Below are 25942 nucleotides of genomic sequence, written 5' to 3'. Positions count from 1 at the left end.
AATACGCGTGCGCAATCAATACGACCTTAGACGGTTTTTTACCTCATTTAAATGTTGCATGCGTTTGAATAACTAATTGCCTGAAATAAATCTACAAGGACATAGCAAACAAGAGTCATAATGCAATTCCCAATAGATGAAACAACAGTTGTATACACGATGTTATTTTGACATTGATTCACGGATTGTACTATTATTGATTTGACAATATTAATATTAATGACAATAATAATAATAATAATAATAATAATAATAATAATAATAATAATAATAATAATAATATTTATTACTATTCTTATCAATGGTTATAGTAATAAAACGAATGAGTATATAGACAGTAGGAATAACAATATGAATAATAATAGACCCTAATGATGAGGATAATAATACAAATAATTTATATTTATATTAATAAAATAAATAAAATCATGACCATATTCTTCTGCTATATTTTTCTTTATTTCATATGTTTGTTTATTAACTAAAATAATGAGAAGTAACAGAAGAGACTTGTCTTCTAAAAAAAAAATCAGTGAAGGAAAATAATTTCGTCACGTGACTATAAACGCGAGGTCCAATGAAAGGTTACGACGATGTTCTAGTGTGATATTCTTTACCCGAGTACTCAAGTGTAGTCCACGAATCGCTAAGCACGTAATTGAATCTAAAACATGAAATACATTTAATACAATCACATTAGAACGCGTCAACTCTCTTCTATGTGTTTCTTTTCTTTGAATTCACCAGTGAATGACACTTACAACCTAGTTCAAACGAATTAACTACTTTCTCGCTAGTGGCCGCTTTGCGCATGTGCAGTGTGATTATGTTAATGATGACGATTACTAAAATGTTTTATTTTTAAAAACGTATATTTTATTACTGTTTATGCATTATTAATATGTATAGGCCTATTTTAAATAATACGCATATCTCAAAATAGCTGCATTGGAAATTATTAAAAATCAGTAAACATTCATTGAACTGTTAAGGTTACTGTTTTTTTTTTAAATCATAATTCGTGATCGGTAATGATATAAATGACTTTATAAGTGCATGAATTATAATAATTAGAAGTTATACACGGCAAATGATTTTACTAATCGAGTTTTCTGATGATTATTCGTACTTAATTCTTACGTGGTTAGTTGAATTTAATTCCATGTATAATCCATTTATATTATTCAGGGAAGCGTCGGGGAGCCCTCAAAAAAGATTGCCTCTCAATCCCCCTCCCTCACTTAAATTTTGGTGAGTAAAAATTACGCTCAAGTGTTAAAATTCACATCTTATCACCCCTAAATTAATCAACGAGCCCCTACTTAACCTCCGCGCCCCCATCATTTCCCCAGTAAACCCCTAAACACGCAAATGATTCATTGTTGCCCGTTATGTATAATATTCCATATCCCTTTGTCTGAATATATGAATATAATGTTGTGAATAGGTGTTGTGAGATGCTAATATGAACTATTTTCTAATAATTATGAAAGGTGAATTCGTTTCATCAAAGAGGTAGTAATAGTAGGCTACTATGGCATGAAACTGCAAAAAACGATGCCCTATGACTATAACACATGACTTCGACAAGATCTGTAAAAGCAATCTTACTACAGTACTTGTGACTATGGTACAACTGTTGTTATGATTATTTATCAAAGACGTCATGTTTATTTAAAGTATCTCATAAAACTATACTTAGTTTCTTAAAGCACACGTGGATTATCACGTTGCGTCGGCTATTCCCCTCTATGTTTTCTTATTATCAAATTCATAAATCACTCACATATATCTCAATATATTCAGGAACAGTAAATTCAGTAACGGGAAAACGAATTAATACCATTTAGTTTATTATTTAAAAGCCACACGTGACCTCATTAAGTTTCTCAATTTGGAGACTAAAATAGCACATCGGTAGTGAGTAAACAGCGATGATTGGCGGTCTATTTTAAAAGCTTTATTCTACATGAAATGATTATGTAATGAGGCGGCTATATATTTGACGTTAAAGATAGAGTAAAAATTATTGTAATTGCAAACATGGGCAAGGATAAAGGATACACTTGCATCGAGAAAGAAATTAGGCCGTTCAAACGACGAATATACATCAGTAAATCAGTGTTCAACATCTGGGCTTAGTCGTCATGTGTTTCAGATCTCAGTAGGGTTTTGAATACTTATTTCTCTATGGTTCTGTTCAAATATATCCATTCCTCATCCTACAAGTCACCTCAAGGCTCTTATGTATCGGGGAGTTGTGTAGACCCGAATTCTGATTTGAAGTAAAAGTTGTTTTTACCAGTTATTCAGCAGTGAATAATGCATAAACGATAAATTTACTGTCTTTTAGTTATAATGGTTGTAGATTTATATGATAATAGGTCTATGTTGAAAGATGCCTATTAGAATATGTTCTTTCCTACACACTGATTTTCAACGAGTTATTTTAACTCCAAACGAACGATATTCTGTACGGCTAACTCATTTAGCCTTGAAAATAACAGCGTCGTTTCATGGACCACTTCACTCAGCCCACCGCTTGGATACTGTTTGTAAACCAGCAAATGACAACGGACGTGATACGTAGAATATTTCCACGTATTTGTGAAACATGCGCGTATTCTTGGGACCCTGTGAATCTGATTAGTCGGTTGTTAAGTTTAACCCGGAAGGTCTTGCGCATCGATGATCTCCATAAAATATGGAAATCTACATTTTTTCAAATTTATCAATTTATCTGCTTAATCCACAATGTAAGCTTTATGTGCCAAAATCGTTGAACCTAATTTAGATTTCTATACTCCCAGTGGCGGATCCAGGAAAAAGAGGGGTCCTTAGTTGGAGGAACTTTCCACCATGGTTGAGGCTGAGGTAATAAAAGTTACGATTATGGCACCTCTAGATAGCCGGAAATGGCACTCTTAAGGCCTAAACTTTATTAATATTTTCCTTTTTTCTCAGCCCCCTTTAATACGCCACTGACTTACAACAATCGCGCATTTTGAGAGCCTTTACTTTAGCACTACATCATTCAACACCACACCATCTATCCTTTTTCTTTCATGTCCCGAAGATACTTTAATGACTCGTTATTTGACTGTGCTTTAATTTCAGACATTATCCTCCGGGTTTAAGTTTCGCAGTTTAGCAAATAAGAATAGGTTTCCTATGTGCATTTTAGTAACATATATGTTTTAACAAAATGAATATATTAGTAGGCTAAGTACATTTTATCACATTTATGCGCAAGCCCATTCTGATTTAGTTGTGTTTAATACTGTGATTTGCCTACTTTCTGTCGAATTCTATCAAAGGAGTTCAGGTCAGATTTGTCATTATCTTTTCAAACCTCTGTGTGGGCTTGGTTTGTCTAACCCTGCTGTATGTGGCGGATTGTTATCTGCTGCGGTGGGGGTTTATATTTATATTATCATCATCCTCATCATCATCATCATCGTCACATTTTGGTTTTCTTTATAGTTTTTGTAGGCGTGTCTTAAACCATTGTTTCGATATATCCGCGCCTAACAAAATGACATTATTATTATTATTATTATATCCTACTAACTAGCTCTCGATTTTTGAAAATAAAGGAAATTATATTCAAAGTCTGATTTCGAGTCAACTTGATGTCATTTCGGGCCATCTGGAGGAGCCACAGTCATAACATTTCACCTTCAACCACGATGGTGCTGAGTCTAGACACTCCACCTGTAAAGGTCTCTTCCTGGGCCCCTCTATTTTGGATTCCTGGATCAGCCACTGTGGTTTTAGTCGCAAGAAAAGATTAACTGATTAGACAAAAGTTGAACCCAGGACTTCCAAACACTACACTATGAAACTTAATGTTATGTCTACACTATCAAAATATATGTGACAAATTTGTGTGATGTGCCGTATATGGGCACGGTGATGTCATATAAAACCCAAATATGGGCATAGGCCTATCACATTTTATTCGTCACACAACATGTTACAGTGCGTTGGGATATGATAAGATTAGAATGCAAACCTTAACCACCAACCTCCACTTCTACATTTTGTGAATTAAGAAATGTTAATTAGATTTCAACTCAAAATATATCTTTTATTTTTCAGGTTTCGGGATGACCTCACCATCAACAAATGAAGGAAAAGTCTTTTTGATATTGTACGGAGTGCCCGGATGTGCAGCAACCATTTTGTTTTTCAATCTATTCTTGGAAAGGCTGATAACGTTCGTTGCATATGTACTCAAAGAATGGCACCGGCGGAATGTAAAGAGGAGAGCGTTGGTAGGAAACGGTCCGGTTGATCAGAGAATTGTAGCAGAAATCGACGAGGAACTAGAGAGATGGAAGCCGTCGGTTTATCGAGTAATGGTACTGTTGGGAATAGCAGCAACTATCATAGCATTGTGCGCCTCCGCGATGTATAGTTATGTTGAAGAATGGGATTATTTTGAAAGTTTCTATTTCTGTTTCGTTGCGTTCAGCACAATTGGATTCGGGGACTACGTAACAAGTCAAAAAACTGACTATGATAGAACAGCATTATACAGATTTGGAAACTTTTGGTTTCTCGTAGCGGGTGTATGTTGTATATATTCAATGTATAATGTTGGGTCAATAGTTATCAAACAATTCCTAAATTTTGTTTTGAAAAAGTTAGAATGTCGATGCTGCCAGAAGCCGAGACCACGACCGCGACGAAACGCAATCACCCCCGGCCATATGCGTCAACCCGTCCAAAGGACGGGGAGTGCGGGAAGCAAGAAGATTCCGAAAAAAGTCGAAGTCCAAGATGTTGATTCTAACTACGACAGTGATACAGAGGTAAACCATGGCGGTGACGGTCGCCGTAATTCGGGCGAAATGATCTCGCTCAAAGATTTTCTTGCACATAATAAAGTGTCGTTAGCAGTTATGCAAAAGAAATTGTATGATTCACAGAATAACCAGAATAATACAAGGAGTAACGGAGCTCTCGGTATGCCTGTTGGCGGAGTCGCGATTCTGAATGATAAGTTGCAAGAGACAGATCGCCGAGACTAACATTACGTTGATATGCAAATATATTTCAATTACTCGAACAAACGCCGATTTAAACATTTCAAAGCCAAACAAATGTTATGTATATAAGTTTTACACTTTGTCCAGAATGTTTCTAAGATATGTTTGAGCATAAGTGGCCTTAATTTTCATATCCCTAGGTCCCCAATAACATGGTATGAATGTAGGCCTGTACCCAGTGGTACCTAGGGTGTTTCTAATGTGTAGATTTCACGTATGAAATGTGCGAAGGAATTCTTAAAACCACAATCTGCTTATTGACGGTCAATCAATAACAATTATTTATTGCTTAAAAATATAGATAAAACTGACTACTGAGATTAACTAGGCCTACATCGTATTGTTGATTGCGTTGAATGCACAAATTCATGGTCATAGCATATGTAAAAAAGTATATATCGCTGGAACCTTCGCTAGATAAATTTGTATATTTGTGTTGTTACAAAAAATAATGTCAAACAGTGATTATCTAAATAAGCCTAATTTTTTTTTTAGCTTTATGTATACTTTTAAATAAGAAAAAACACCTAAACCTACCGTCCCAAGATGCATTTCAACTCACTATTTGCCAAAGGAGTATGCAACACAGGACTTTGTTCTTTAAGCAAAGAAACTATATATAACACATTATTTCTTTTAAATTATTAAATATTTAACGTGTTTGACTTTAAAATGTGCAATCCGCTATACTTGATTATTCGTGATAAAAAATACTAGAAAACGTTAAGACTTGACTATTTATGGTCAATTTGTGACGAATATATTTGAAATATGATGAAGCCTCACACTTTCCCAAAAAAGTAATAACATTAAAAATTTAAAAAAGGGCAAATAATGGTTTTAATACTAGGTTTTAAAAATTATATACGTACTCGGGAAGACTTTTTTTTTAGTAGCACCACATTTGTATAGTTGTTGGCCGAGGCTAGTGGTTGTTTCGAATTTGGTGTAAATGTTTCTGGTATAGGCCTACCTCCACTCGGCAACCGGTACTGCGAGGTGGTGGTTGTGATTGTGCGTGCGTGAATATACTATTATTTTCGAATAAGCTTCTTAACCCCACCCTCGACAAAAAATAATACACTCCTATGTTGATGTTAGTATATCTTAATAATCACCTTTGGCTGAATAATGTAGATGCATCTGTATGCGTATTATTCTATGCAAAATGAATAGACTTATCAGTATAGGGCCTAGATATTCCACATCCTATTGTTATTAAGGGGGTGATTTTGTAAATATTATAAGATATATATATTATAAATATATATATATATATTATATATATCATTACTTCCTTATGACTGACTTTAATTAAATTAATGGGAAACTCAGAAATGAACGATAGAGTATCTTGATCCGTTTGTTTATTAGTTTTATTATGTACTATCCAAAGCTACATTTGTGACATGTGTATTAACGCGGTTATAAATAAGTGCTTATTTTAAATTTATATACAATTAGTTATGAGTTTTTTATTTGGCAACCATTTTCACATTGTTATTCATTGAAATTGGTCACCAGATATTAACGTCACATAGGCTTGAGATTCTAACATAAATTTGGTGTAGACCTATTATTATGATTTTTGCATCATTCGAGTATCAACTAAGGTTTCAACATTTTGTGCAATTTATCTATACATTCTGTTGCAATGAGAATTTGGTGTGGACGCTCCAAAAGTATTGAGCTTTAAAGTCTTGTTTGGGTATTATTGTCAGGTTCTTGTTAGCATCCGGGTTACAAGCGTCCGCTAACCTCAGAGATTATGGTGATACCGTACTAAAAAGCAGACGCGTTTCCCGTATTCATTATTATTACGAAAATTGCGCGTCATAGTAGTGCGTGTCATACTTACATTATGCGTTCATTTTACAGATAATGTTTACCATGTTTTACTAATACGGTACGATGGAATTATTAAACTTATGAATATTGTTTGTGAATTATCTACGCGTTTACAAGTAAGAAAAACTACACATCTAGATTGATGCCGATTAAAACCCGAAAGCGCATTTGAGCATTATGTGATGTCACTTGGGTTTTTAACACACGATACAACGGCTTTCCATAATGTTTGAGGTCCGATATCTCTGTAGACATGTTGTTTTATTATATGAAGAAAAATTAATATGGATAACTGTGTGTAGAAATGAAGACATATCAGAAACAAACACACAAGTCCCTCCCGGAATATACAACGAATGTGAAGTGGGACAAAACCTATGTGAATGCAATGTGTGAAGCACGCAGGAAAAAAAAGCCCGTAATAATGTTTAACGTGAGTAAATTGTGACCAGTTGAGCATTACACTGAACGCACATCTACGTGATCCAGTTTAAGTTAACCTGGCCAAGACTGGAATGATCTGCTGAAATGGAGCGTACTATCTGTAAGCTCTCTTGGCGCAAAACTTTCTATACGTTTTCCATCGTACCGTATAATTATTACGACTCGTCCGTATAGTTATTACAACTCGGATTTATACATTTGTTCCAATATAGCATTTCGTTGTCAATTTTCAGGTATGTTCTCTTGAGTGTCAGATTATCAGGTCAAGTTGTTTAATGGCTTCTATATTTTGATCATTCACGTTTGAATACATTATTTATTTCACAATGTTACATAATGGATGCGATGCGCCATTTATATGACTTTCAAATATTGTCAGAGGTAGGTTTTCATCAATATTTTACACATGACCATTAATAATATAAACTGCAATGCGACAAGTTTTAACTTAGAAAAATTATCGATTTACCATCCTCAATCCTGTCTAAATTTCAGGTCTTATTATGTAATAAACCAATAGAAATCCGAATACACATTATGCTTAGTAAATATAAATTTATTCAAAAGATTAGTCAGATCAGATAAGATATATCAGTAATTGGCTTCACAAATTGTTTGAAAGTAGAAAGAACTTGTCGAATTGGAGTTATGTAGAATAAAGTACATTAAAAGGAAACGAATTGTAAATATTGTTGGTAGTTACTATGGTAACATAGCTATTAAGTATATCAGAATATTTGGAAAATAAAATCCTTTCTTTTAATCGCTATCTTGTTGATTTCTCTGGTTATTTACGATACGGTACTAAATGAATAAGGCAATCGCAGTTCATGGGTGCATTTCTTTATACTCGTACAGTATTTCCATACAGGCCTACGTCGCATGCTTAATAGTGCTGCAGTCACATAATTCACGTAATGTATAGCCGCGCGTACTGTTGGCAGGAGCGTGGAGATAGATCCAAGTCTTGGTTCACACTAGAGTAATATAGCGTGTGGACGTGAACTCAAGCAATGACACTAATGTTACTTGCGTTCACATTAACGCGTCGAATTTACCCTAGTTTAAAACCAAGGTTAATTGGAACTACGCGTTGTTTCATAGCCAATCAGAATATTAAAAGATATTCCATATTAATTAGAAAAATACACGATGATCGTGGGCTCACTGACATTACCGGTATGTCGTAAAGACTAGGGATTAGTAATTGTGTGGGTACCGTTGAGAGTGAGTACCTGTATACGGATTTTACACTGGTTGTTTGTAACCTCCTAATTAACAGATAAATATGCGTGATCCTTTACATTTCTCTTGATATATTAAGACATGTATTAGCAATTTGCGATTGAGACTTCCCGTCTCAAAGTGAACAGACAGCCTGACTGTATAGCTTCTTCTATGCATGTATAATTCAAAGAGTAGCATTTAGGGCGCATGATTTTAATGAATGCTGCTTATAACAAATATAATATTTCTTAATCACTATAGTAACCATCATTGTAGGTCTACAACTTCAGTAAATAATACTTCATCGTAGAACAAAAACAGATACCTCTAAGTCCTAGCATAGTATTCCCAGACAAACAAAAATTCCCTTCTGTCTGCAAGGCATTTTATGTATTTCGTACAATGAACCCTTCTGGAGTGTTAATCAAACTTAACAGCTGACCAATCAGAACAGGGCCAGTGATACGCGCATGTCCCACAAACACACATGTTTAGGTACGTTTACGGTGTATGTTTGTGGGACCCTAACAGTGGTGGGGTTAAGTGCTAAGGTAATGAATTTAATTAACGTCTATCAAAAACAGCATAAATATTATAAATATTTAACTTATTGTATGTGAAAATATCTGTAAACGTTTGTTGTCGACTTCGCTCACGAGAATTCTTCCATCTGCCAACACAGCAACATCTTCGGGCCACTTGAGCTGCCCTTCTTTTGAACCTTTCTTTCCAAATGTCGTAATGCATGAGCCTTTCATGTCTAGAATCTGGATTCGGTTGTTGTCACTATCGGCCACTATAAGTCTGCCCTGTGAATCAACCGCAATACCATTTGGAGATTTGAACTGACCGAGACCTTTTCCGCGTTTTCCGAACCTATGGCAGAATTCACCGTTTAATGTAAATATTTGGATACAGTGGTTGTCCCTGTCGGACACAACCAACTTATCGTCGTTGACGGCGAGGTAGGAAGGGAAGCAAAACTGTCCTTCCCCACTTCCTTGCTCACCAATTCGACGAATAAACTGCCCATCGGATGTGAAGACTTTAACTGAGTGGTTACACGTGTCACATACATAAATGTTATCATCTGCATCGCAGGCCACGCCTGCTGGATAGTACAGCTCGTCTTCTTTTTGCCCTTTACTGCCAAACTTGCGCAGAAACTGGCCATTCTTGTCCCATACATGAATACAATTATTGACATGATCTGTCACCACTATATGGCCTCTGTTGTTGATGCAGACACCAGTTGGTGAAGTGAAGTACTCACTACCTTGCGAGTAAGATCCAAATGACGTTTTAACCTCTCCACTTGTGCTCATTATTCTAACGCATTGGTTGCTTTCATCAGCAACCGCAATCATGTCGCCTGACACAAACGCAACGCCCTGAGGTCCGCTATTTAGATTTATTACTTCAGGTTCAGTTGATAAGTTGGATTTTTCCTCCATATTATGCTTAGTTGTCTGAAGTGGTGGTTGAGGTGGTACACTGCCTACATGGTACGGTGGAACTTGGCAACCGTACTGAGAATATTGAAGCCCGCCGTAAGCTCCCTGAGGCAAATCTCCAGGCGGAGGTGTTGGGCTGTAAGCTGGTGGCGGCTGTGTTGGGTACGGGTAATTCGGCACATATTGCGGTGGTACTTGAATGTGTCCTGCAAGACGAGCGGGTTGATAATTGCTTTCCATCGCTGCAGATTCTGATAAAGTTAACTCGTTCATTTTCGTCAGTATACTCTCAACATACTCCTTCAATTCCTTGACCATCTGTGCCGACTCTGCGCCTGGAAGCTCTTCTGTTACCTCATCTGAAACAACAAGAAATTAATCTTGCTGGTAGCAGAGAGTTGTTGGTATTATAAACACAAATTTAAAAATGATAAAGGAGGCCTAAATTTGGACCGATCTAGAATAAACATTATCTGTCTCTTATACACATCTATATATATATATACATATATTATATATACTTAAATCTATAAATACTTAAATCGGTGGGTTATATTACAAGTCCAAAAATAAATAAATATTTTACCTGGTTTCTTTCGCAGGCCACCTAATGACGTCATGATTGTGTGTTGGTGATAATGTTTTTATAGCTTGTACGTTATTTTTATTCAGGTATTTTGAGACCCTTTAAACAAGCCCGACTCTTGATATTTTACCGACAACACGGATTGCTGAAATAAGTATTTTAAAGTAAAAAAAGTCGTTATACGAAAACTATATTATAATCTATAAGTCTAATTATGTTATATAACCATACAGTTTATTATATTTCATCTTGTCACCGTTTTAATCCTATTGACAATAATCTATGTAAATTTATATCACTATGTAGGCATAAGGAGGTACAATATTAAGCCTTCTTCGTATGTAAACAGTAGGCCTACGTTATTCTCTCGGAAACGAGAATACAACAGGTGCTATGATGATACAGGTATAGCGTAGAGAAATCATCATCGTCGTTACACAAACTAACCACGTTCATGGCTAGTGCGAATGCAGGAATAGAATTCATTAATTCCATTTAGATTTCTAAATGTCACATAAATTAAGCAGATTCGAAACACATTTATTATCATGTCTTTGGAGTACAAAACGGCAAGCATCTGCGCATGTGCATTCCATTTGTAGAAATCAGCAGTGTGTTAATTGCGCAAATGCAGACAATATCACACTTTATTCGTTAATAAGTCAGCTACCTTTAGTGAAATAGTGTCTATTGTTCCGTATTCTATTTAAACTCACTGCTACTTTATATATTGCAATCGAACAGTAATTATTTGATAAATCTATGTGCGTTTATATCTACATTATGATTGCTTGCCTTAAATTCTGATCGTAACATAAAGCTGATAAAAGTAGGCCTAATCTCCCAACATACCTACCTTTATCTTGAATGCATTTCCAAATAACAACAGCAAGTTCACATTTTCTTTAAACAGTGATTATAATTCACATACAGATCCGGAATTTCAACAAACAATTTCTTTTTCCCCGAATTTATTGACACCGCCACAACTCCCTACATTGGGGATGTTCGGTTAAACGTGATATTTATATGTTCAACGAAATAACAAAAATGAAAACAAAATAACGCAGATCCTTAAACGGGATGTCCCTCTAATTAACACCCTTTGTTTCCAGACATATTTTAATCACTTTGCTGCGGTTATTACAATACGATTATTAATGTGTCTCCCCGTACTGGAAGTTTTCTTACACGTGGAGTAAACCTCTTAATTCGAGCGGAAATTATTACATCCCGTGAGTCAAGTTGCTGGAAAATTTGCCGAACGATGTTGGAATAAAAACAGAAAAAGTTCCACAGAGTGTTTAGTAAATGAGATAGTGTTGGCAGAGTACTCATTCTTCAGTGACAGCGCCAGCGGGGGTGGGGGCGGAGGGGCATGGGCAGGGGAAGGGGAATATTGGCAATCCCTAATATTGTGGCCTAAATGCATAATCTGGGCCATACTAAGCCATAACAACTCTCCCCATTATTATTATTATTATTATTATTATTATTATTATTATTATTATTATTATTATTATTATTAATGTTATTATTATTATTATTATTCATAATATGTCTATTATCATTATCATTAATATAATATTATTACTATCATTATTATATTAATATTATTTTTATGGTACCAGTACATTTTCCTTTGTTTTATATAAGAAAGAAGAAATGCAGATTGCATATATGAATTAATTATAATTAGGGATAGCCTACATAATAAAGAATACACAGCTGAAACAGTATCGAATTGATTGAAAGTAAAAACATGTTCAGTTGCGTAACCATAACATCTGAGGATGCTTATTGAATAAAATGTCGACTAAGCCAAGTGAGGCGAATTCAAATTATTTTATTCAATCCTGTCCTACCAACTGTTCATCCGCAACATAGTAATTTGATAACGGCGTGATAAGACATCCGTGCAGCAAGAGTGAATGTGTTCTATGTTATAATTATATTAATAATAATAATAATAAAATATTAAAGCAATAGTACTGTAATAATGATAAAAAATATGAATGATAATAATAACAATAATAATAATTTAAAATAATAATAATAATAATAATAATAATAATAATAATAATAATAATAAAATTTACTGGTACCGTAACAATGATATTAATATAATAATAATAATAATAATAATAATAATAATAATAATAATAATAATAATAATAATAATAATAATAATAATAACTAATAATAATAATATACCGTAATAATAATAGCAATAACGATAGAAAAAATAACAAAATTGAAATTATTAATAACCACTTAGGTCTTTGGATGAATTAAAAGTATAGCCGTGTTAGTCTGCTATTATAGTACAATATAAGAATGGACAATTCTCAGCACATTAAAGACTAACCATATCACTTATTAGCTCTGGCTTTCGTCCACACAGTGGACTTTTAAAGTCCACTGTGTCCATTCGTAATTTCCCCGATAAAGTCTTTATCGGGGAAATTACGAATTTTTCTTTATCAATGATATCCTATACCCGTTATTTTCTAACTTTATAACACAGGAGAGTGTATTATACAACAAAGCAGCAAACATAAACATAAAAAAACAATACCACCGTAAAACAAAAATAGAGAGCATTTGCCGGTACTAATCAACAAGATACGAGATAAGTTATTAAAAATAAACCTATTATTGATCAAATCAAGTATATCAAGTTATGACCTATATTATATACGATGACAAAATATAAATTATGTAGTGCTTATAATAATAGTAGTAATAATGTTAAACAACAATGTTGATATGTTTTAATGTCTTGTAAAATCTGTTTTCCATAAAATCGTTACACACTAATTTCGGTGACGCTGATTGGTCGGTCAAATCTAGGAGCCTCAATTGCGTCAGGTGGTTCAGTGCAATGATTGCAGTTAAAATGCAGCGAGAGTTTAGCTATTTTTATGGAAACCAAGCCTAACATATTCTATGATAGAAAATATCGGACGCATCACATTTTAAGTTCTCGCTTACTCTAAGAACGAGGTTTAGTTTAGTACATTCCGTATATCAGGCATTGAAAATGATACTTCCATCATACACGTATATAACTGATATCGGCTAAACTTACTTTTTAATTCATTGTATTCTTTCTGATCGTTCTGAGTCGATTACAAAAGAGCAAAAATGGTTTATAAGTATGTCTTCAATTTCATATAAAAATATCAATTAAGATATTAAATTTCAAATAAAACAGATCAACACAAATCAGTTTTCTTTAATTTACAGACCGTTTGCTACAGTAAAATCCTCAAATTTATTACCAGTCAGAAGCCTAGTTTAGCCTATCTAAAGAAAGAAAGGGTATTTTATACGTCCGCTAGCTGTTAAAAATAGGGAAATTTCGCAACTTTACAAAATCGATAATGAATACGAATACGTCATCATCATTATCATCATTTGTGCCTAAAACAGGCTTGGAAATACATATAGGCCTACGAGCTGAATAATATCGTTGATTCGTGTAAAAGGCATGGATCCGGATGGCCTACGTTGAAACAGATAAGCTACTGTATGTAGGGAAAAGGTTGTCTTAAAATTTGATGACGTATCCGTATTTGTTATCGTTTCCGTATTAATCTTGCGAAAACTCCCTATTGTGTTCTCAATTACATTTAATAGAAAGCTAATAGGCCTACATTTCTTCAATATATTAAGTAAGAAAATTAAATATTGATTGATTCATATTTTTAAAGTTTTTTATATCATCATGAAAGGTATGAAGGCGATTGATGCTCACGTAGTTAATTAATAATTGCGTTTGGGTTCGCAACCATCCTTCTGAAATATTAGCGTACTGTGATCTACTGTATGTGATTAGCAATGTTACTATAAGCGCTATAATTTTTAAACCAATACTACGATGTAGGCAGCGGTGGCTCCAGAAATTTGCCAACAAGAAGTCTGATATGTCCGACGGAGTGGTCCGAACCAAGGGGCCGATTAGAGATTCGGTCGGGGTCCCGGAATAAAAAATAAAAAAAAATCCCTTGTAGATTGTAGATTTTAGGGAGAGTTTTTATGGCATAGGCCTATTATGGTCCAATTTATATTCACAAATACAAGGCAGAGACTAATAAATTTAAACAAAGAGTTAAGGCTTTAAAAACTCAGTCGACGTTCCTAAGGCCAGCCCCTACGATCCTTAAATATCAATGTCATAAACAGCGTAAACCGTCTGCGGGACATGCGCGTATCCTTGGCTTCTCGTGTTCTGATTGGTCAGTTGTTAATTTGTTTGACCCTCTGGGAAAAGTTCATTGTTAGTCGCCTGGCCTAAATTTGGCTAGAATTTTTATCGCAGGCTAGGCAAACGGCCGAGGCTGATGAAACTGATGGAAATTTACGTGATATGCCTGCACCGCACGATGCACCACGTGGTTATGTGTAAACCCGAACGTACCATGCGTTCATTCGTATTGCACGTATTACACAGTCTTCGTGTAACGCAACGCATTACTACACGTGCGTTGTAGAATGACGCCGTGGCGCCTGTTGAGATTACTTCGTGATTGTATGTTAAGGTATATATATTTAGTTAATGTAAATTGGTTCTCGATCATGAGTTTACAATCTCTTAAATTTAACTACAAATTAATGTCAGTCAGAGAGGAGGCATACGCAAGGAATTATACTGTACTATATTGGGCAATTCGGCGACCCAAATGTGCGCCGTAGGCAATACTGTAAGAAGGGAAATTAATTTCTTATTTTATCAATCAAAATCGTATGAAGATTAAATGTCTATGATTCGTATATCTATTTATTTTTAAAATTTATCGTTGCTGGCTGTGGCACTATAGGCCTATTCTGTAACATTTTAGTGGGCAGTGGTACTCAACGAGAATGCATTAATAATAGTCATTTTTTTCATATCTCATTAAATACATAACTATCGAGAGAGAATTTAATAATTAATAATAAATCGGACTAACATCCTTGAAAGATCTAATGTCGGCGATAAAAGCATACGTATTATTTTAACTCAAGTTTGGTATTTGTTAAAGTGTAGTCGTGTTGATGGTAGGACCGACAAAAAACCGGATGTACACTTAAATACAAATAAAGCTTAATGTTGAACGTGACGATTTTTTAAAATGCACATTTAAAATGAACCTTCACAGATATATACAAACTGGAGGTTGTTTTATGTTGATGACTTAGCTTAGATCGATAGCTTACAGTATTTTTATCACCTCATTGATCAGATTTATTTACATATTTTTTCTTACCAATTCACTGCTAAAAACGTGCATGAATAAAATAATAATAAAAGTAAATTATACAAAAAAGAAAGAGTATACTGTAGGAAAAAATATGCAGTATATGACGTCATTAATCATAGCGCCCTCATACAAATTAGATGGCATAATCATAACAAATATGTCAGCCTCCATGGAAACTTCATACATACACGAGACCAGTAAAACCGTTAAGGATTTTTTAGAAAATATATCTCTCAGGTCCATACATGACCTTGATATTAGGCCATGTATGTTCTTGGAACTAGTTTATATGGAAATTGAGCTGTTTGATATTAATGGTAGACGCTACCGAGGTTGGGTACATACGGTTGATCCGGTGTCGAAAAGGTAGATGTACGCGGGTAGTAGTACCAGTGTACCAGTAGTACTAGCAGTAGCCTAGGTACTAATAGGCCTAGGCCCTAGATAAAGAGAAGAGGCCTAGGCTAGGCCCTAGCCTAGAGAAGTAGTCGAGCGGTAGCTAGACTAGGGGTAGCCTCAGGAAATAGTTGATTAGCTAGGCCTGCGCTCGAATTTAACAAATTCTTACGCATGTTGTTGTGTTTACTGTTTTTGTTCGTAAAAAATCCAGACCACCACCGAGTAGGCCTAATAAGCCTAGGCCTATGATATAGTGACCAGACTGAGATATGGCTTAGACCGTGTGTGCCCTGAACCGTGGAGACATTCACCTAATTTTGAGATTTTTGGTCCCTGGTTTAAGCCTGCCACAGCAGACCACAGCCCCAACCACTCCCCCCAGATCTGACAATTGCATAATATCCTCCTAGGTCCTATCGTATATTAAAAAATATAATTATACTAGGCCTGCTACTACTAATTATGTACCTCTCAACACTACCATAGAGACAATGGTGTTCTATTTTCTCTATGTACTAAACACTATGCCTATTTAAAATAGGATTGGTTTTGTAAATACCAGTCACCCATAACCAAATTTGTTATGGTATCAACAAACGGTAAAGTAAGGCTTGTGCGGGGAATATGTCCTCCATGCAAAAATTAGGCATGGAAATCCGCCTACATTTTGGAAAATAAGGGCTGATTTCCACGCAGATTTAAATATTTGCTGAAAATTATGCTTTGACCTAATCTTTTATAACCAATGTATTAAGCAGCAGTTACGATGCTGTGCAGCGATTTTCCGAGCAAATTTGAGCTGGTTTTTGGGGTATGATCTGTGCAATTAAAAAGCTTTACAGTGTCGGTGTCTCATGTATTCTTTAGATATGTCATTAAAGAACATGTACACATATGCCAGCTGCCACATGTGCAGTTCAAGTCTGCATGCAAAGATTCATGTGGACGGTCTGAAATTGTGTGTTGTCAAGGAAAACAAATGCAGATTCTTTACAGATTTTTAGTTGTAAATACTACCCTAAAGTGACAAAAAATGAATTTCCAGGCATATAAAAAAAATGTTCCCTGCCCTGAGCTTCTAACTTGGAATCTCTCAAAGCTTTTTCCTTGTGTTTTAGCTGGAGAGCTGAAATGCAAGTTTCTAGCTTACCATCTTTCAGACAAGCCGTTTTCACAAGTTATTAAGTCCCATAGAAAGTGATCAGATTTTATCACCTAGACCTCTTTGGGAACTAATGTAGTGGGATTTTATTTTTTCCTTTTAAATTTGTACTCTATAATTATGCATTATATTAATTGGAGCTTAAAATAGGTCTAAATTCTCTTTGACAGTGGTGGCTCCAGAAATTTGCTAACAGGGAGGGGGTCTCTTGGAATAAGTCTAGCCAGTCCACACCTCGAGTGCTTTGAGACTTATAAGCTACATATGCTACATTGTACATCAAAATTAATTAATTCAATCCTGTCCGACAAACTGCTCATCCGAAACATAGTAATTTGATAACGGTGTGATTAGACATCCGTGCTGCAAGAGTGAATGTGTTCTATGTTTATAATTATAGTAAAAATAATAATAACATATTAAAGCAATAGTACTGTAATAATGATTAAATTATGAATAATAAATCTAACTAAATTACATTGGTGGGTTCATATGGGAGATTGAATGGTTTACTGTAGGATATAAAGATTGGCAATCATTTAATGTCATTTACAGTATTTGTAAAAAAAAATTATAACAAAAGCAAACGCTCCTTCCCTTGTAAGCCCCATGACCTGGTGCAATTAGACAGACAGCAGTGGTGAGAGGTTTATCAAAAGATAAATGGTTATTGATTTGATGGGACAAAACTGTACTAAGACACTATAGAGTAGTATAATAGATCCAGGGTCCCCAGACATTAAAGGGCCCTGGAGATTATTCAGCATTAATTTTTCCAAGACCATGGACCCCAAATCAGCCAAGTGAACCCCTTTATGAACAGAAAAAATAACATCAAACACATCTTTAAAACTAGTATGCCCCGAAAAAGCTTTAGCCAGGGTCCTTTACATCTCTTTGTAATTGGTCTCTGATAATACTGTATTATTAGAAACAAACACCATTTGGACTGTCATGACATTTTATCAACAGAGCTAAGCTTTCCTTGACTATTACAATCAGAGGCCTGGTGCACGCTGCATTGGCGTTGGCAGAAAAAACATGATTGCACGACACAGTGGCAGTCAATGGACTGGTGTCACTTTGGGCAACAACTTGCACATAGTGCGGACTAAATCGTTGGCTGACGCAGTGGTATCAGCTGCTCTACTTTTGTTCCAACTGGCGGACTAAAATGCGAGTTTGAATTAGTGCACAGTCTTTTAGTAGTTACTGTAGTTCAGGTACCGTCTCCTGCCAGGAGTTTGGTTACAATGTTGCAATGTTGTAAAAAGGTGTAAAAGGTGTAAAAATTGGTGGTTACGCCCCTTTTTCCCCAAGTTTTTAAATATTCAAAAATATGTAGCTCGTTCACCGTTCCCCAGTTTTTCGTCAAACAACTTTTTTCTGTCTTGGGAAAAATAAGTTCTACAACATATCAAAAAATGTTTTCCCTACGGAGTCTGACTTTAAGAGTGTCTTTAAACATCCTGCTGCAAGTCTCTTGGTATGTCAAGCCGGTCCATTCTTTTATGTTGTCAGACCATTTCTTGCGTGGTCTACATATAGGTCTTTTTCTGTTTACTTTCCCTTCTAGGAGTGTTTTGCACCATCTTTTGGATGAGACATTTTAATGAGTTGGTCCCATGTACAATTAAGGGCCCAAGTACTGTACATGTTAAAGAACGTACAGTAGTACACCCTTTAGCAAAATGTCTTCCATCCAGTGTACTATCTAATTTACCACCAGAAATACCAATCAAGTTTCATGGTTAATACAAATTCAATGCAAATCGACTCACTATAGGATGGCATTCACCGACAGGTCATTATAATTTATCACTTCTTTGGACTAGATCCTTGCTCATTAACACTAATTAGAAATTACTCTACTGTAGTAACAGATGTAATTATAGTGGAGATTAATTAGATTCCATGTACAAGTAATGAATTGATAATGAATGGATGCACTGACTTATTGCTCTCTTGAGTGGTCATTTGGGACACCACAGACCTCACAAGGTCAGCTCTCAATCCATAATAATAATATTATTCGGTATAGTACAGTATTATAATAATGGCGAGACAATGATCTTGAGCTGTGCCACTAAAAATTGGGGCCTGCATGGCCAAATACATTCCCTGTGTAAACATTTAGGCCATATAATCTATCTTAATTAAAAAATTTAAAAAAATTGATTTTTGTGCATATTTTTTAATAAAAGGATTAGATCTCTCTAATTTTTTACCCTGAGTTTTGTTTCAAATCAAAAAGTGGCTAATGACTTTGAGAGGCTCCACAGGAAAAAAAAATGGGTATTTGTACAACTAATTTTAAACAAAAAGGGTGAAGAAATCGGGAACGGTTAATGAGATATCGCTTTTTGAATATTTAAAAACTGGGGGAGGTTTTATAGTTTTTAAATATTCAAAAATCTATATTTCATAAACTGTACCAAGTTTTTTTTGTCAAACACTCTGTGTACAAACATATCATCAATTTGTTTTCCCTCCGGATCCTGATTTTAACACACAAAAAAAAACCTTACAATATGGGCACTAACTGTGGTGTACTGTACCCTGGTTCTACATTCATACTTTGATGGTTGTTTAAAAAACAGGTGTTAATGATTTTGAATATATTTTGGTTTCAACAAAAAAACATTATAGATGACAATAAGAATACAAAATGTAGAAGATTCTACAGAGTAACTCTACATACTGTAATACATTACATCCCTAAAGCTAATGCAGATTTATTTATAAATTGTTGCTCAAATCTGCCGCCCACAGATAATGATTTTTTTTTTTTGCTGGTTAGTGCACCCACTGAAATTTTGAAATTTTGGGGAAAAAAATCAATCTCTTTTATTTTATCCCACCGACCACCTCAATGATATTTCCTAATACAATAAATGTTTTGTTTTTTTTTTCTCACAACTAAGATCCTGTAATACAACATTTTATCAGTCCAAAATACTATAGTGTTTACAATGCTAGAGTACATTGCATTCTTTATAAACAAAGTGGTACCTGAAGAAGGCCACCTAATACTCTTTACTTTACACCCGCATTTTTTTCATTCTTCTATTTTCCACTGCCTAGATGCTTTGGGAGATCCATTTTGCTTAGAAGAAATTATGATTTCATTTTTATTTTCTTCTTAACCTAGACGCTGTTGGTAGAACCATTTTGGTAACTAAGGAAATAAAATTTTATTGTTATTTTTTATTAAGCCTATAGTTCCTATTAAACATAGTTCCCTAAACAATGTATAAAATATAGTATTGTTCAAACGATCTCTAAAATAAATTAATCAATATATGGAAATGAAATGCTAAAATTTTATTGGTACAATATAAAAATGAAATTCTAAAATTTTATTGGTACAATATAAAAATGAAATTCTAAACTTTTATAGATGCATGTAACAAAGAAATCCAATAAACAGAGTCAATATGGGTCTGGTAGACATAAACATATTCTAAAGCCTCATCAATAAAAATATGAAACTCAGCTCCCATTATGGCCATAGAAATACAGTATAAAATTTTTTCAGAATTGAAGTAATAGCCCGAATTAGTCACCAAACTAAAGCCGTTATAGTGGGTATAACATCAAAACAAACTGCTAGGTGGAAGTTTCTTCACACAATACTTTGGCCAAATAAAAAAATTATTGTGTTGGCCATGCCCGACCGACCCAAATTTTACGAAATTCAGGGTCGGTATTTTAGTTTTTTTTTTCTTTTTGCCTTGGACTAGAATAGGGGGCCAAGGCCTAGACTATTTTGGTACATGGTATGTGATGCGAATCTAAAATTGTTGTATTATTTGTGTATTTTCTACTTTTTAAGCGTAAACACATCATCTGGTTTTAAAAAAAAAGTTTTCACACCAACCTATCTATTTTTTGGATTTTCCCAAAACGTGCCAACATAAAAAATTATTTTTTTTTGGCCTAAGCCTCCGCTCACATAGATTTTGACAGTTTTTAAACTCCTCAGACTTACTTGATAAATATATATATTTTTTTTAAATAAACGTATTGACTCATTAGATTGAAATGGAGTGAAATAAACAAACATTTTTGCATAGCCTCGTCGCATGCACATGGGGATAGCCCTGCAAACATACAAACTACGTTCTTCTGACTCATTGGCCATCGTAGTCAAAAGAAACATCTTATTCTACAATTCAGCAATTTAAGTTTATTGCAATAAAATGACTTGGTGACAGTATTTAAGCTGAATGTACCTCTATATCAACAACGATCACTTAGTCAGCGCTGGATGTGGCGAGCCCAGCAAGTGACGGACCTAGGCCCCCTAGAAGGCTTTTTGAAATTCTTTATATTTTTAGTCTGAAATGGAAATTTTAATCGAAAAACCTTAATCTTATGAATCTATGAATCATTCAAAATGTATACATAGTTATAAAAAGTACCTTCTACGCTAACTTCATTACATTTTAGATGATTTAATAGGCACCACTTTGGAATCTGCTCAGTGCATTAGCGTATCACTTTATGATGTAAACAACTTTTAATACCCACTCGGCCAAATTTTGATGATGTCATCTTTGGCGACCAATTGGGTCTATTGCCTTGAAATATTAAATTATTAATTATTACTAGAGGATAGGAACATCTTATACAACTACTCACAGAAACAAATTACAAATTAGCAGAATGAAGAAAAAGAAAACATTTTGAAAAAACCACCCCACACATGATTGAAGAAAATTAATTATTTTCTTCATAGTGTCAATTTCCAAAAGGGGTATCATATAAATTATTAAGGTTTTATGTATTTTTTTTATTATACTATATTTAAAGAGGGTCTGAAGCCAACTAGAAAAGGCCATTTTCACCGTGTTTTGATCTGGAAATAAAAATTCAATATTTTAATTGCATCTTTGTTGTATACAGTATTTAACATGTCATCCTTAAACTGAAAATACAAATCTACTGCCAATTAAAGACCACTTTTGAATTGGGATTTCCATGGGTTTTAGCAGCTTTGATCTCTAATTGCTGCAAAGCAGCCAATTCATATTCTTGACAGCAATTTGACCTCTGAAAGGTCATTGTTTGTCAAAAAACCTGCGCCTAAGACAACTGAAAAGTGGAGTTTCCTTCTTTCGTTCTGCTGGGTAAAATCAGTTACTTTAGGCGACGTTTGTAGACAGCGAGTCATCGCCAGCAGCAGCGAGATGTCACTGCAGCAAAACACTATTGTACACGGTACCAACGCTGTTCTAATATAGACAATGGGTCTCATATTATTTGTTATATTTTTATTATTCATTATTTTCACTTGACTCGCATAAATAATTTTGTTCAAAGAACATTTTATGCAGTTTTACTTCGCAGCACTTTACTTGGAATTTGCAATTTCTAGTTAAAATAATAAAGATAAAAGACAGTTAATTTGGGACCACAGAAAATTGGTCTTTAGTTGGAGAGGTCCTTAATTAGAGGGAAACCTGTATTTTCTTATCCATCTAATTCAAATGAAAGCTGAAATACAAAATGAGAGAGTAGGTGACATTATATCCAACATATTCCAATTCAATTTTTTTTAAAATTTATAATTCATTTAGTTTATTGGTCAGTTTTCCCCCTTACTAATCACATAATCTGACAAAACAGCATCTGTGGCCTTTACACCATACTTTTAAAAGTTCACATGTAGGGTAGACATACCGTATGGTTAAAGAGAGATAGAAATGGACCCTTTTCCGAATGGGCCAAGAATACATGTGTGTAAGCAAAGTTGTTGTCCCACAAAAGCAGGTGTTTTTCCCTGTCATTTTGTGGGAACCTTAGTAACAATATCCAAGGAGGTGGTGCTTAGCGGAAAGGTGTATTGGATTGTTTCGTCTTGTCTCATCTCGTCGTTTTTAATGTTTTAATGCGAGCTTGCAATTTCCTTCAGCGAGGGATTTAAAAGTTTTACTTTCACTTAAGTGTTCCATGTTAATGTGTTTTTTTTTTATATATATTTTTCTTCCATAGCATTGTGCTTGTGGAATTCGGTGAAGGAACGTGCGTACATGTGATCATGGGACACGCTCTGAAAAGTCTAAACGTACTGAACGAGAACAAGAGCACAAGAAAAGATGAGCTGGACAGTTTGTTTGAATTAAGTAAAGGAGGCAGATATACAAAACAAGATCTGGTCAAGAGAAAGAACGCAGTACGTGATTGGTTGGAACGGAATCGAATCCCTGTTATGCTAACAGGTGAAAAGGGAGAGAATTTAACTGTTTCAAATGCGTTGTATATTGTAGCACCATATAGACCCGAGGACTGTATTAGCACAAATGAAATTATATTGGATAGAGTACAATCATTGTTACGATCAAGACCCGATGATGAAGAAACAGTTGCATTGCAGACTTAATAGTACATTATTTACCCAAAGAATAACTTAATGCCTCTACAACAGCAGGTCCAGGAGTGGTGAAGGGGATGCTCCCCTAACAATGAAAAAGTCTATAACCAAGCATGAAATTTCTTATATAAAGCACTGTCCAGAATATTTTATTTGACAAAAACATGTGACATGCCCAAATATGGTCATCATGGCCATATATAGGCACATCGTAGGCATACAACAGTTTTTTGTCAAAAAACTGGATAATCTGGACAATGCTTAAGGGATCAATATGGCCAGAACTTCATAGCTTCCGGGAGCCTATACAAAAAACAGGGAAAGATACACCCCATCATCCCAACTTGATCCATCGACAGTCGGTGCTTCACAGCCCCAGCAGAAACATCTTGAATCTGCCTTTGCTCAATGATTTTTTTTTTGTTTTAAAAAAAAAACAATTCTACTAACAAAGCCTAATATTGAGACAAGTGTACAGAGAATCATTTCATCTTTGTATCATGTTATTGGCAAGTGTGCATTGGGTGTGAAGGAAATAAAAAAAAATATTCATGCAAAATACTGTATTTATTTTATTATTTTAACCATGTTTGTGAAAGTATAAAGCTATCATTTTGGACCGTGCTTTCCTTCCTTAAGGTGTAATGAATGAGGGAGTGGGTGAATGAGGGAATTAATAAGTAAATGGATGAAAAAAAAGGGATTGGATAAATGAATGAGAGAATGATTTAGTAAATAAATGAATATATGAGGGAAATGAATGAATGAATGAAGGATTGCTTTAATGGATGAAGTACTGGATGAATGAGGGAATAAATAAGTAAATGAGTGAATGAAGGATTTATAGAATCCAATTTTGTTTTTCCTTCATCAGCTTTAGTTCCACTTTTAATTCTAAAAACTTATTTGGACAGAAACGACGTAATAACAAGACCAAATAGATGTTAGCCGTGATTGTAACATGAAACTTTTTTGAAAAGTGTTTTTGATATAGCATCATACTTTCAACCACCAATAACAATAATGGACAGAGAATCCTATGGGTATACGGACGGCCCATTATACAGTAAGCTGACTTTTATACTACGTGCAGTTTGGCATGAAATTCGCTAAACATCCCAATTTTTTTTTTTTTTTTTTTTTTTTAATTTCATCAATGATTGATTTTGTGATTCTACATTATAAAACAGCAACTAAACACAAACACCTTACTATATTAAGGAGAAAATGAATACAAATTTAATGCATGTAAATTCCTACTGGTAGCCTCAAGATGTAGTCATTAGTCAGCCTCTGCACAGTACTTTGAACGTAAAAAGAAAATTCTTAGAAGGATGTCTTTTTTTATTTACAGTCTATTTTGAGTTAACTTGAACTAGAATTGCTTAGACAAGTTTTCCTATTTTTGAGAATATGTTTATCACCATTAAACATACGCAGTTGCCGAGCACACACATTAAAAATCACCTCTTACCACATTAAGACAATAACAACAAAATTTTATGTTATATAATTTGTTTCTTCTTGTTTTTTTTTTTTTTGGTTTAGGCTGAAGGCCAATAATATGCGAAGTGGTGAACTTAATCACTATTAAAAGTGGCACATCCCTTCAACTTAAACACAAGATGCTCTACATAAAGACTCATTATGAGGCTTAGGGAGTGGATTTGAACCAAGGACCCTGGGATTGGAAGGCAAGCTAGTCAACTCCACTCCAATTTCAAATTAAATGCAGATCTACAATCTGTAAGAATAATTCATAGTTGGTTAACTGACAATCTCTCACCAGTTAAAAAAAAAAAAAAAAATTGAACAAAATTGACATTTACCATGAAATAGAAAGCTTTTATTAAGGCATTGTAGTCCTTGCCAGATGTTTATATAATATAATACGTGGTCAGTTGATCAATCAATCAACCACTCCTGTTTGGCTGCAGTACCCATTTGATGCTGACGTAACAATATTCCTATGGTAACCAAGTTATTGCCATTAATCTTGGTCCTTGATCCTTTGTGATAAATTTATGACAAGTTTATTTTTGTGATCTTTTATCTTTCCATCTTTAAAGATTTGTTTTAAATTATGTAGGCACACAGGAATATATATGTATATATATATATATATATATATGTATATATATATATA

At 34.5% G+C, this 25942-nt stretch overlaps 3 protein-coding genes across 4 annotated transcripts in view; 2 read left to right on the top strand and 1 right to left on the bottom strand.

The window, feature by feature from the left end:
* LOC117108462 (potassium channel subfamily K member 13-like) overlaps window positions 1-8115 on the top strand; it is a 32482-nt gene extending 24367 nt beyond the window's left edge. The window contains exon 2 of the mRNA XM_033250475.1: window positions 4102-8115. Coding sequence (XP_033106366.1) covers window positions 4102-5036 — 935 coding nt within the window. The 3' untranslated portion in view covers window positions 5037-8115. The remainder of the gene's footprint in view (window positions 1-4101) is intronic.
* Window positions 7882-10457, bottom strand: LOC117108463 (E3 ubiquitin-protein ligase TRIM71-like). Its single transcript, XM_033250476.1, has one exon. It carries the CDS (start codon window positions 10343-10345, stop codon window positions 9176-9178), a length of 1170 nt encoding a protein of 389 aa, XP_033106367.1. The 5' UTR covers window positions 10346-10457; the 3' UTR covers window positions 7882-9175.
* Window positions 10458-15019: 4562 nt separating this feature from the next.
* LOC117108490 (gem-associated protein 6-like) lies at window positions 15020-24783 on the top strand. 2 transcript variants are annotated; one of them, XM_033250507.1, is made up of 2 exons: window positions 15020-15157; window positions 23418-24783. In XM_033250507.1, the coding sequence occupies exons 1-2, from the start codon at window positions 15111-15113 to the stop codon at window positions 23803-23805; spliced, it is 435 nt and encodes a 144-aa protein (XP_033106398.1). In that variant the 5' UTR covers window positions 15020-15110; the 3' UTR covers window positions 23806-24783. The 2 variants fall into 2 exon arrangements, with proteins under 2 accessions (XP_033106398.1, XP_033106397.1); XM_033250506.1 differs by lacking the exon at window positions 15020-15157 and adding an exon at window positions 16016-16225.
* The last annotated feature ends 1159 nt before the right edge of the window (window positions 24784-25942 follow it).

This window comes from Anneissia japonica, unplaced genomic scaffold, assembly GCF_011630105.1.
Source record: "Anneissia japonica isolate Jap-2015-1 unplaced genomic scaffold, ASM1163010v1 scaffold3940_len624931_cov186, whole genome shotgun sequence".
Lineage (NCBI taxonomy): Eukaryota > Metazoa > Echinodermata > Crinoidea > Comatulida > Comatulidae > Anneissia > Anneissia japonica.
This window is presented reverse-complemented; position numbering and strand designations above follow the sequence as displayed.

Coding starts and splice junctions, on each gene's coding strand:
- LOC117108463 (XM_033250476.1), bottom strand. CDS start 10,345: ATGGTCAAGGAATTGAAGGAGTATGTTGAGAGTATACTGACGAAAATG.
- LOC117108490 (XM_033250506.1), top strand. CDS start 16,017: ATGTCAGCCTCCATGGAAACTTCATACATACACGAGACCAGTAAAACC. Junction 16,226..23,417: donor GTTGATCCGGTGTCGAAAAG/GTAGATGTACGC, acceptor TTTCTTCCATAG/CATTGTGCTTGTGGAATTCG.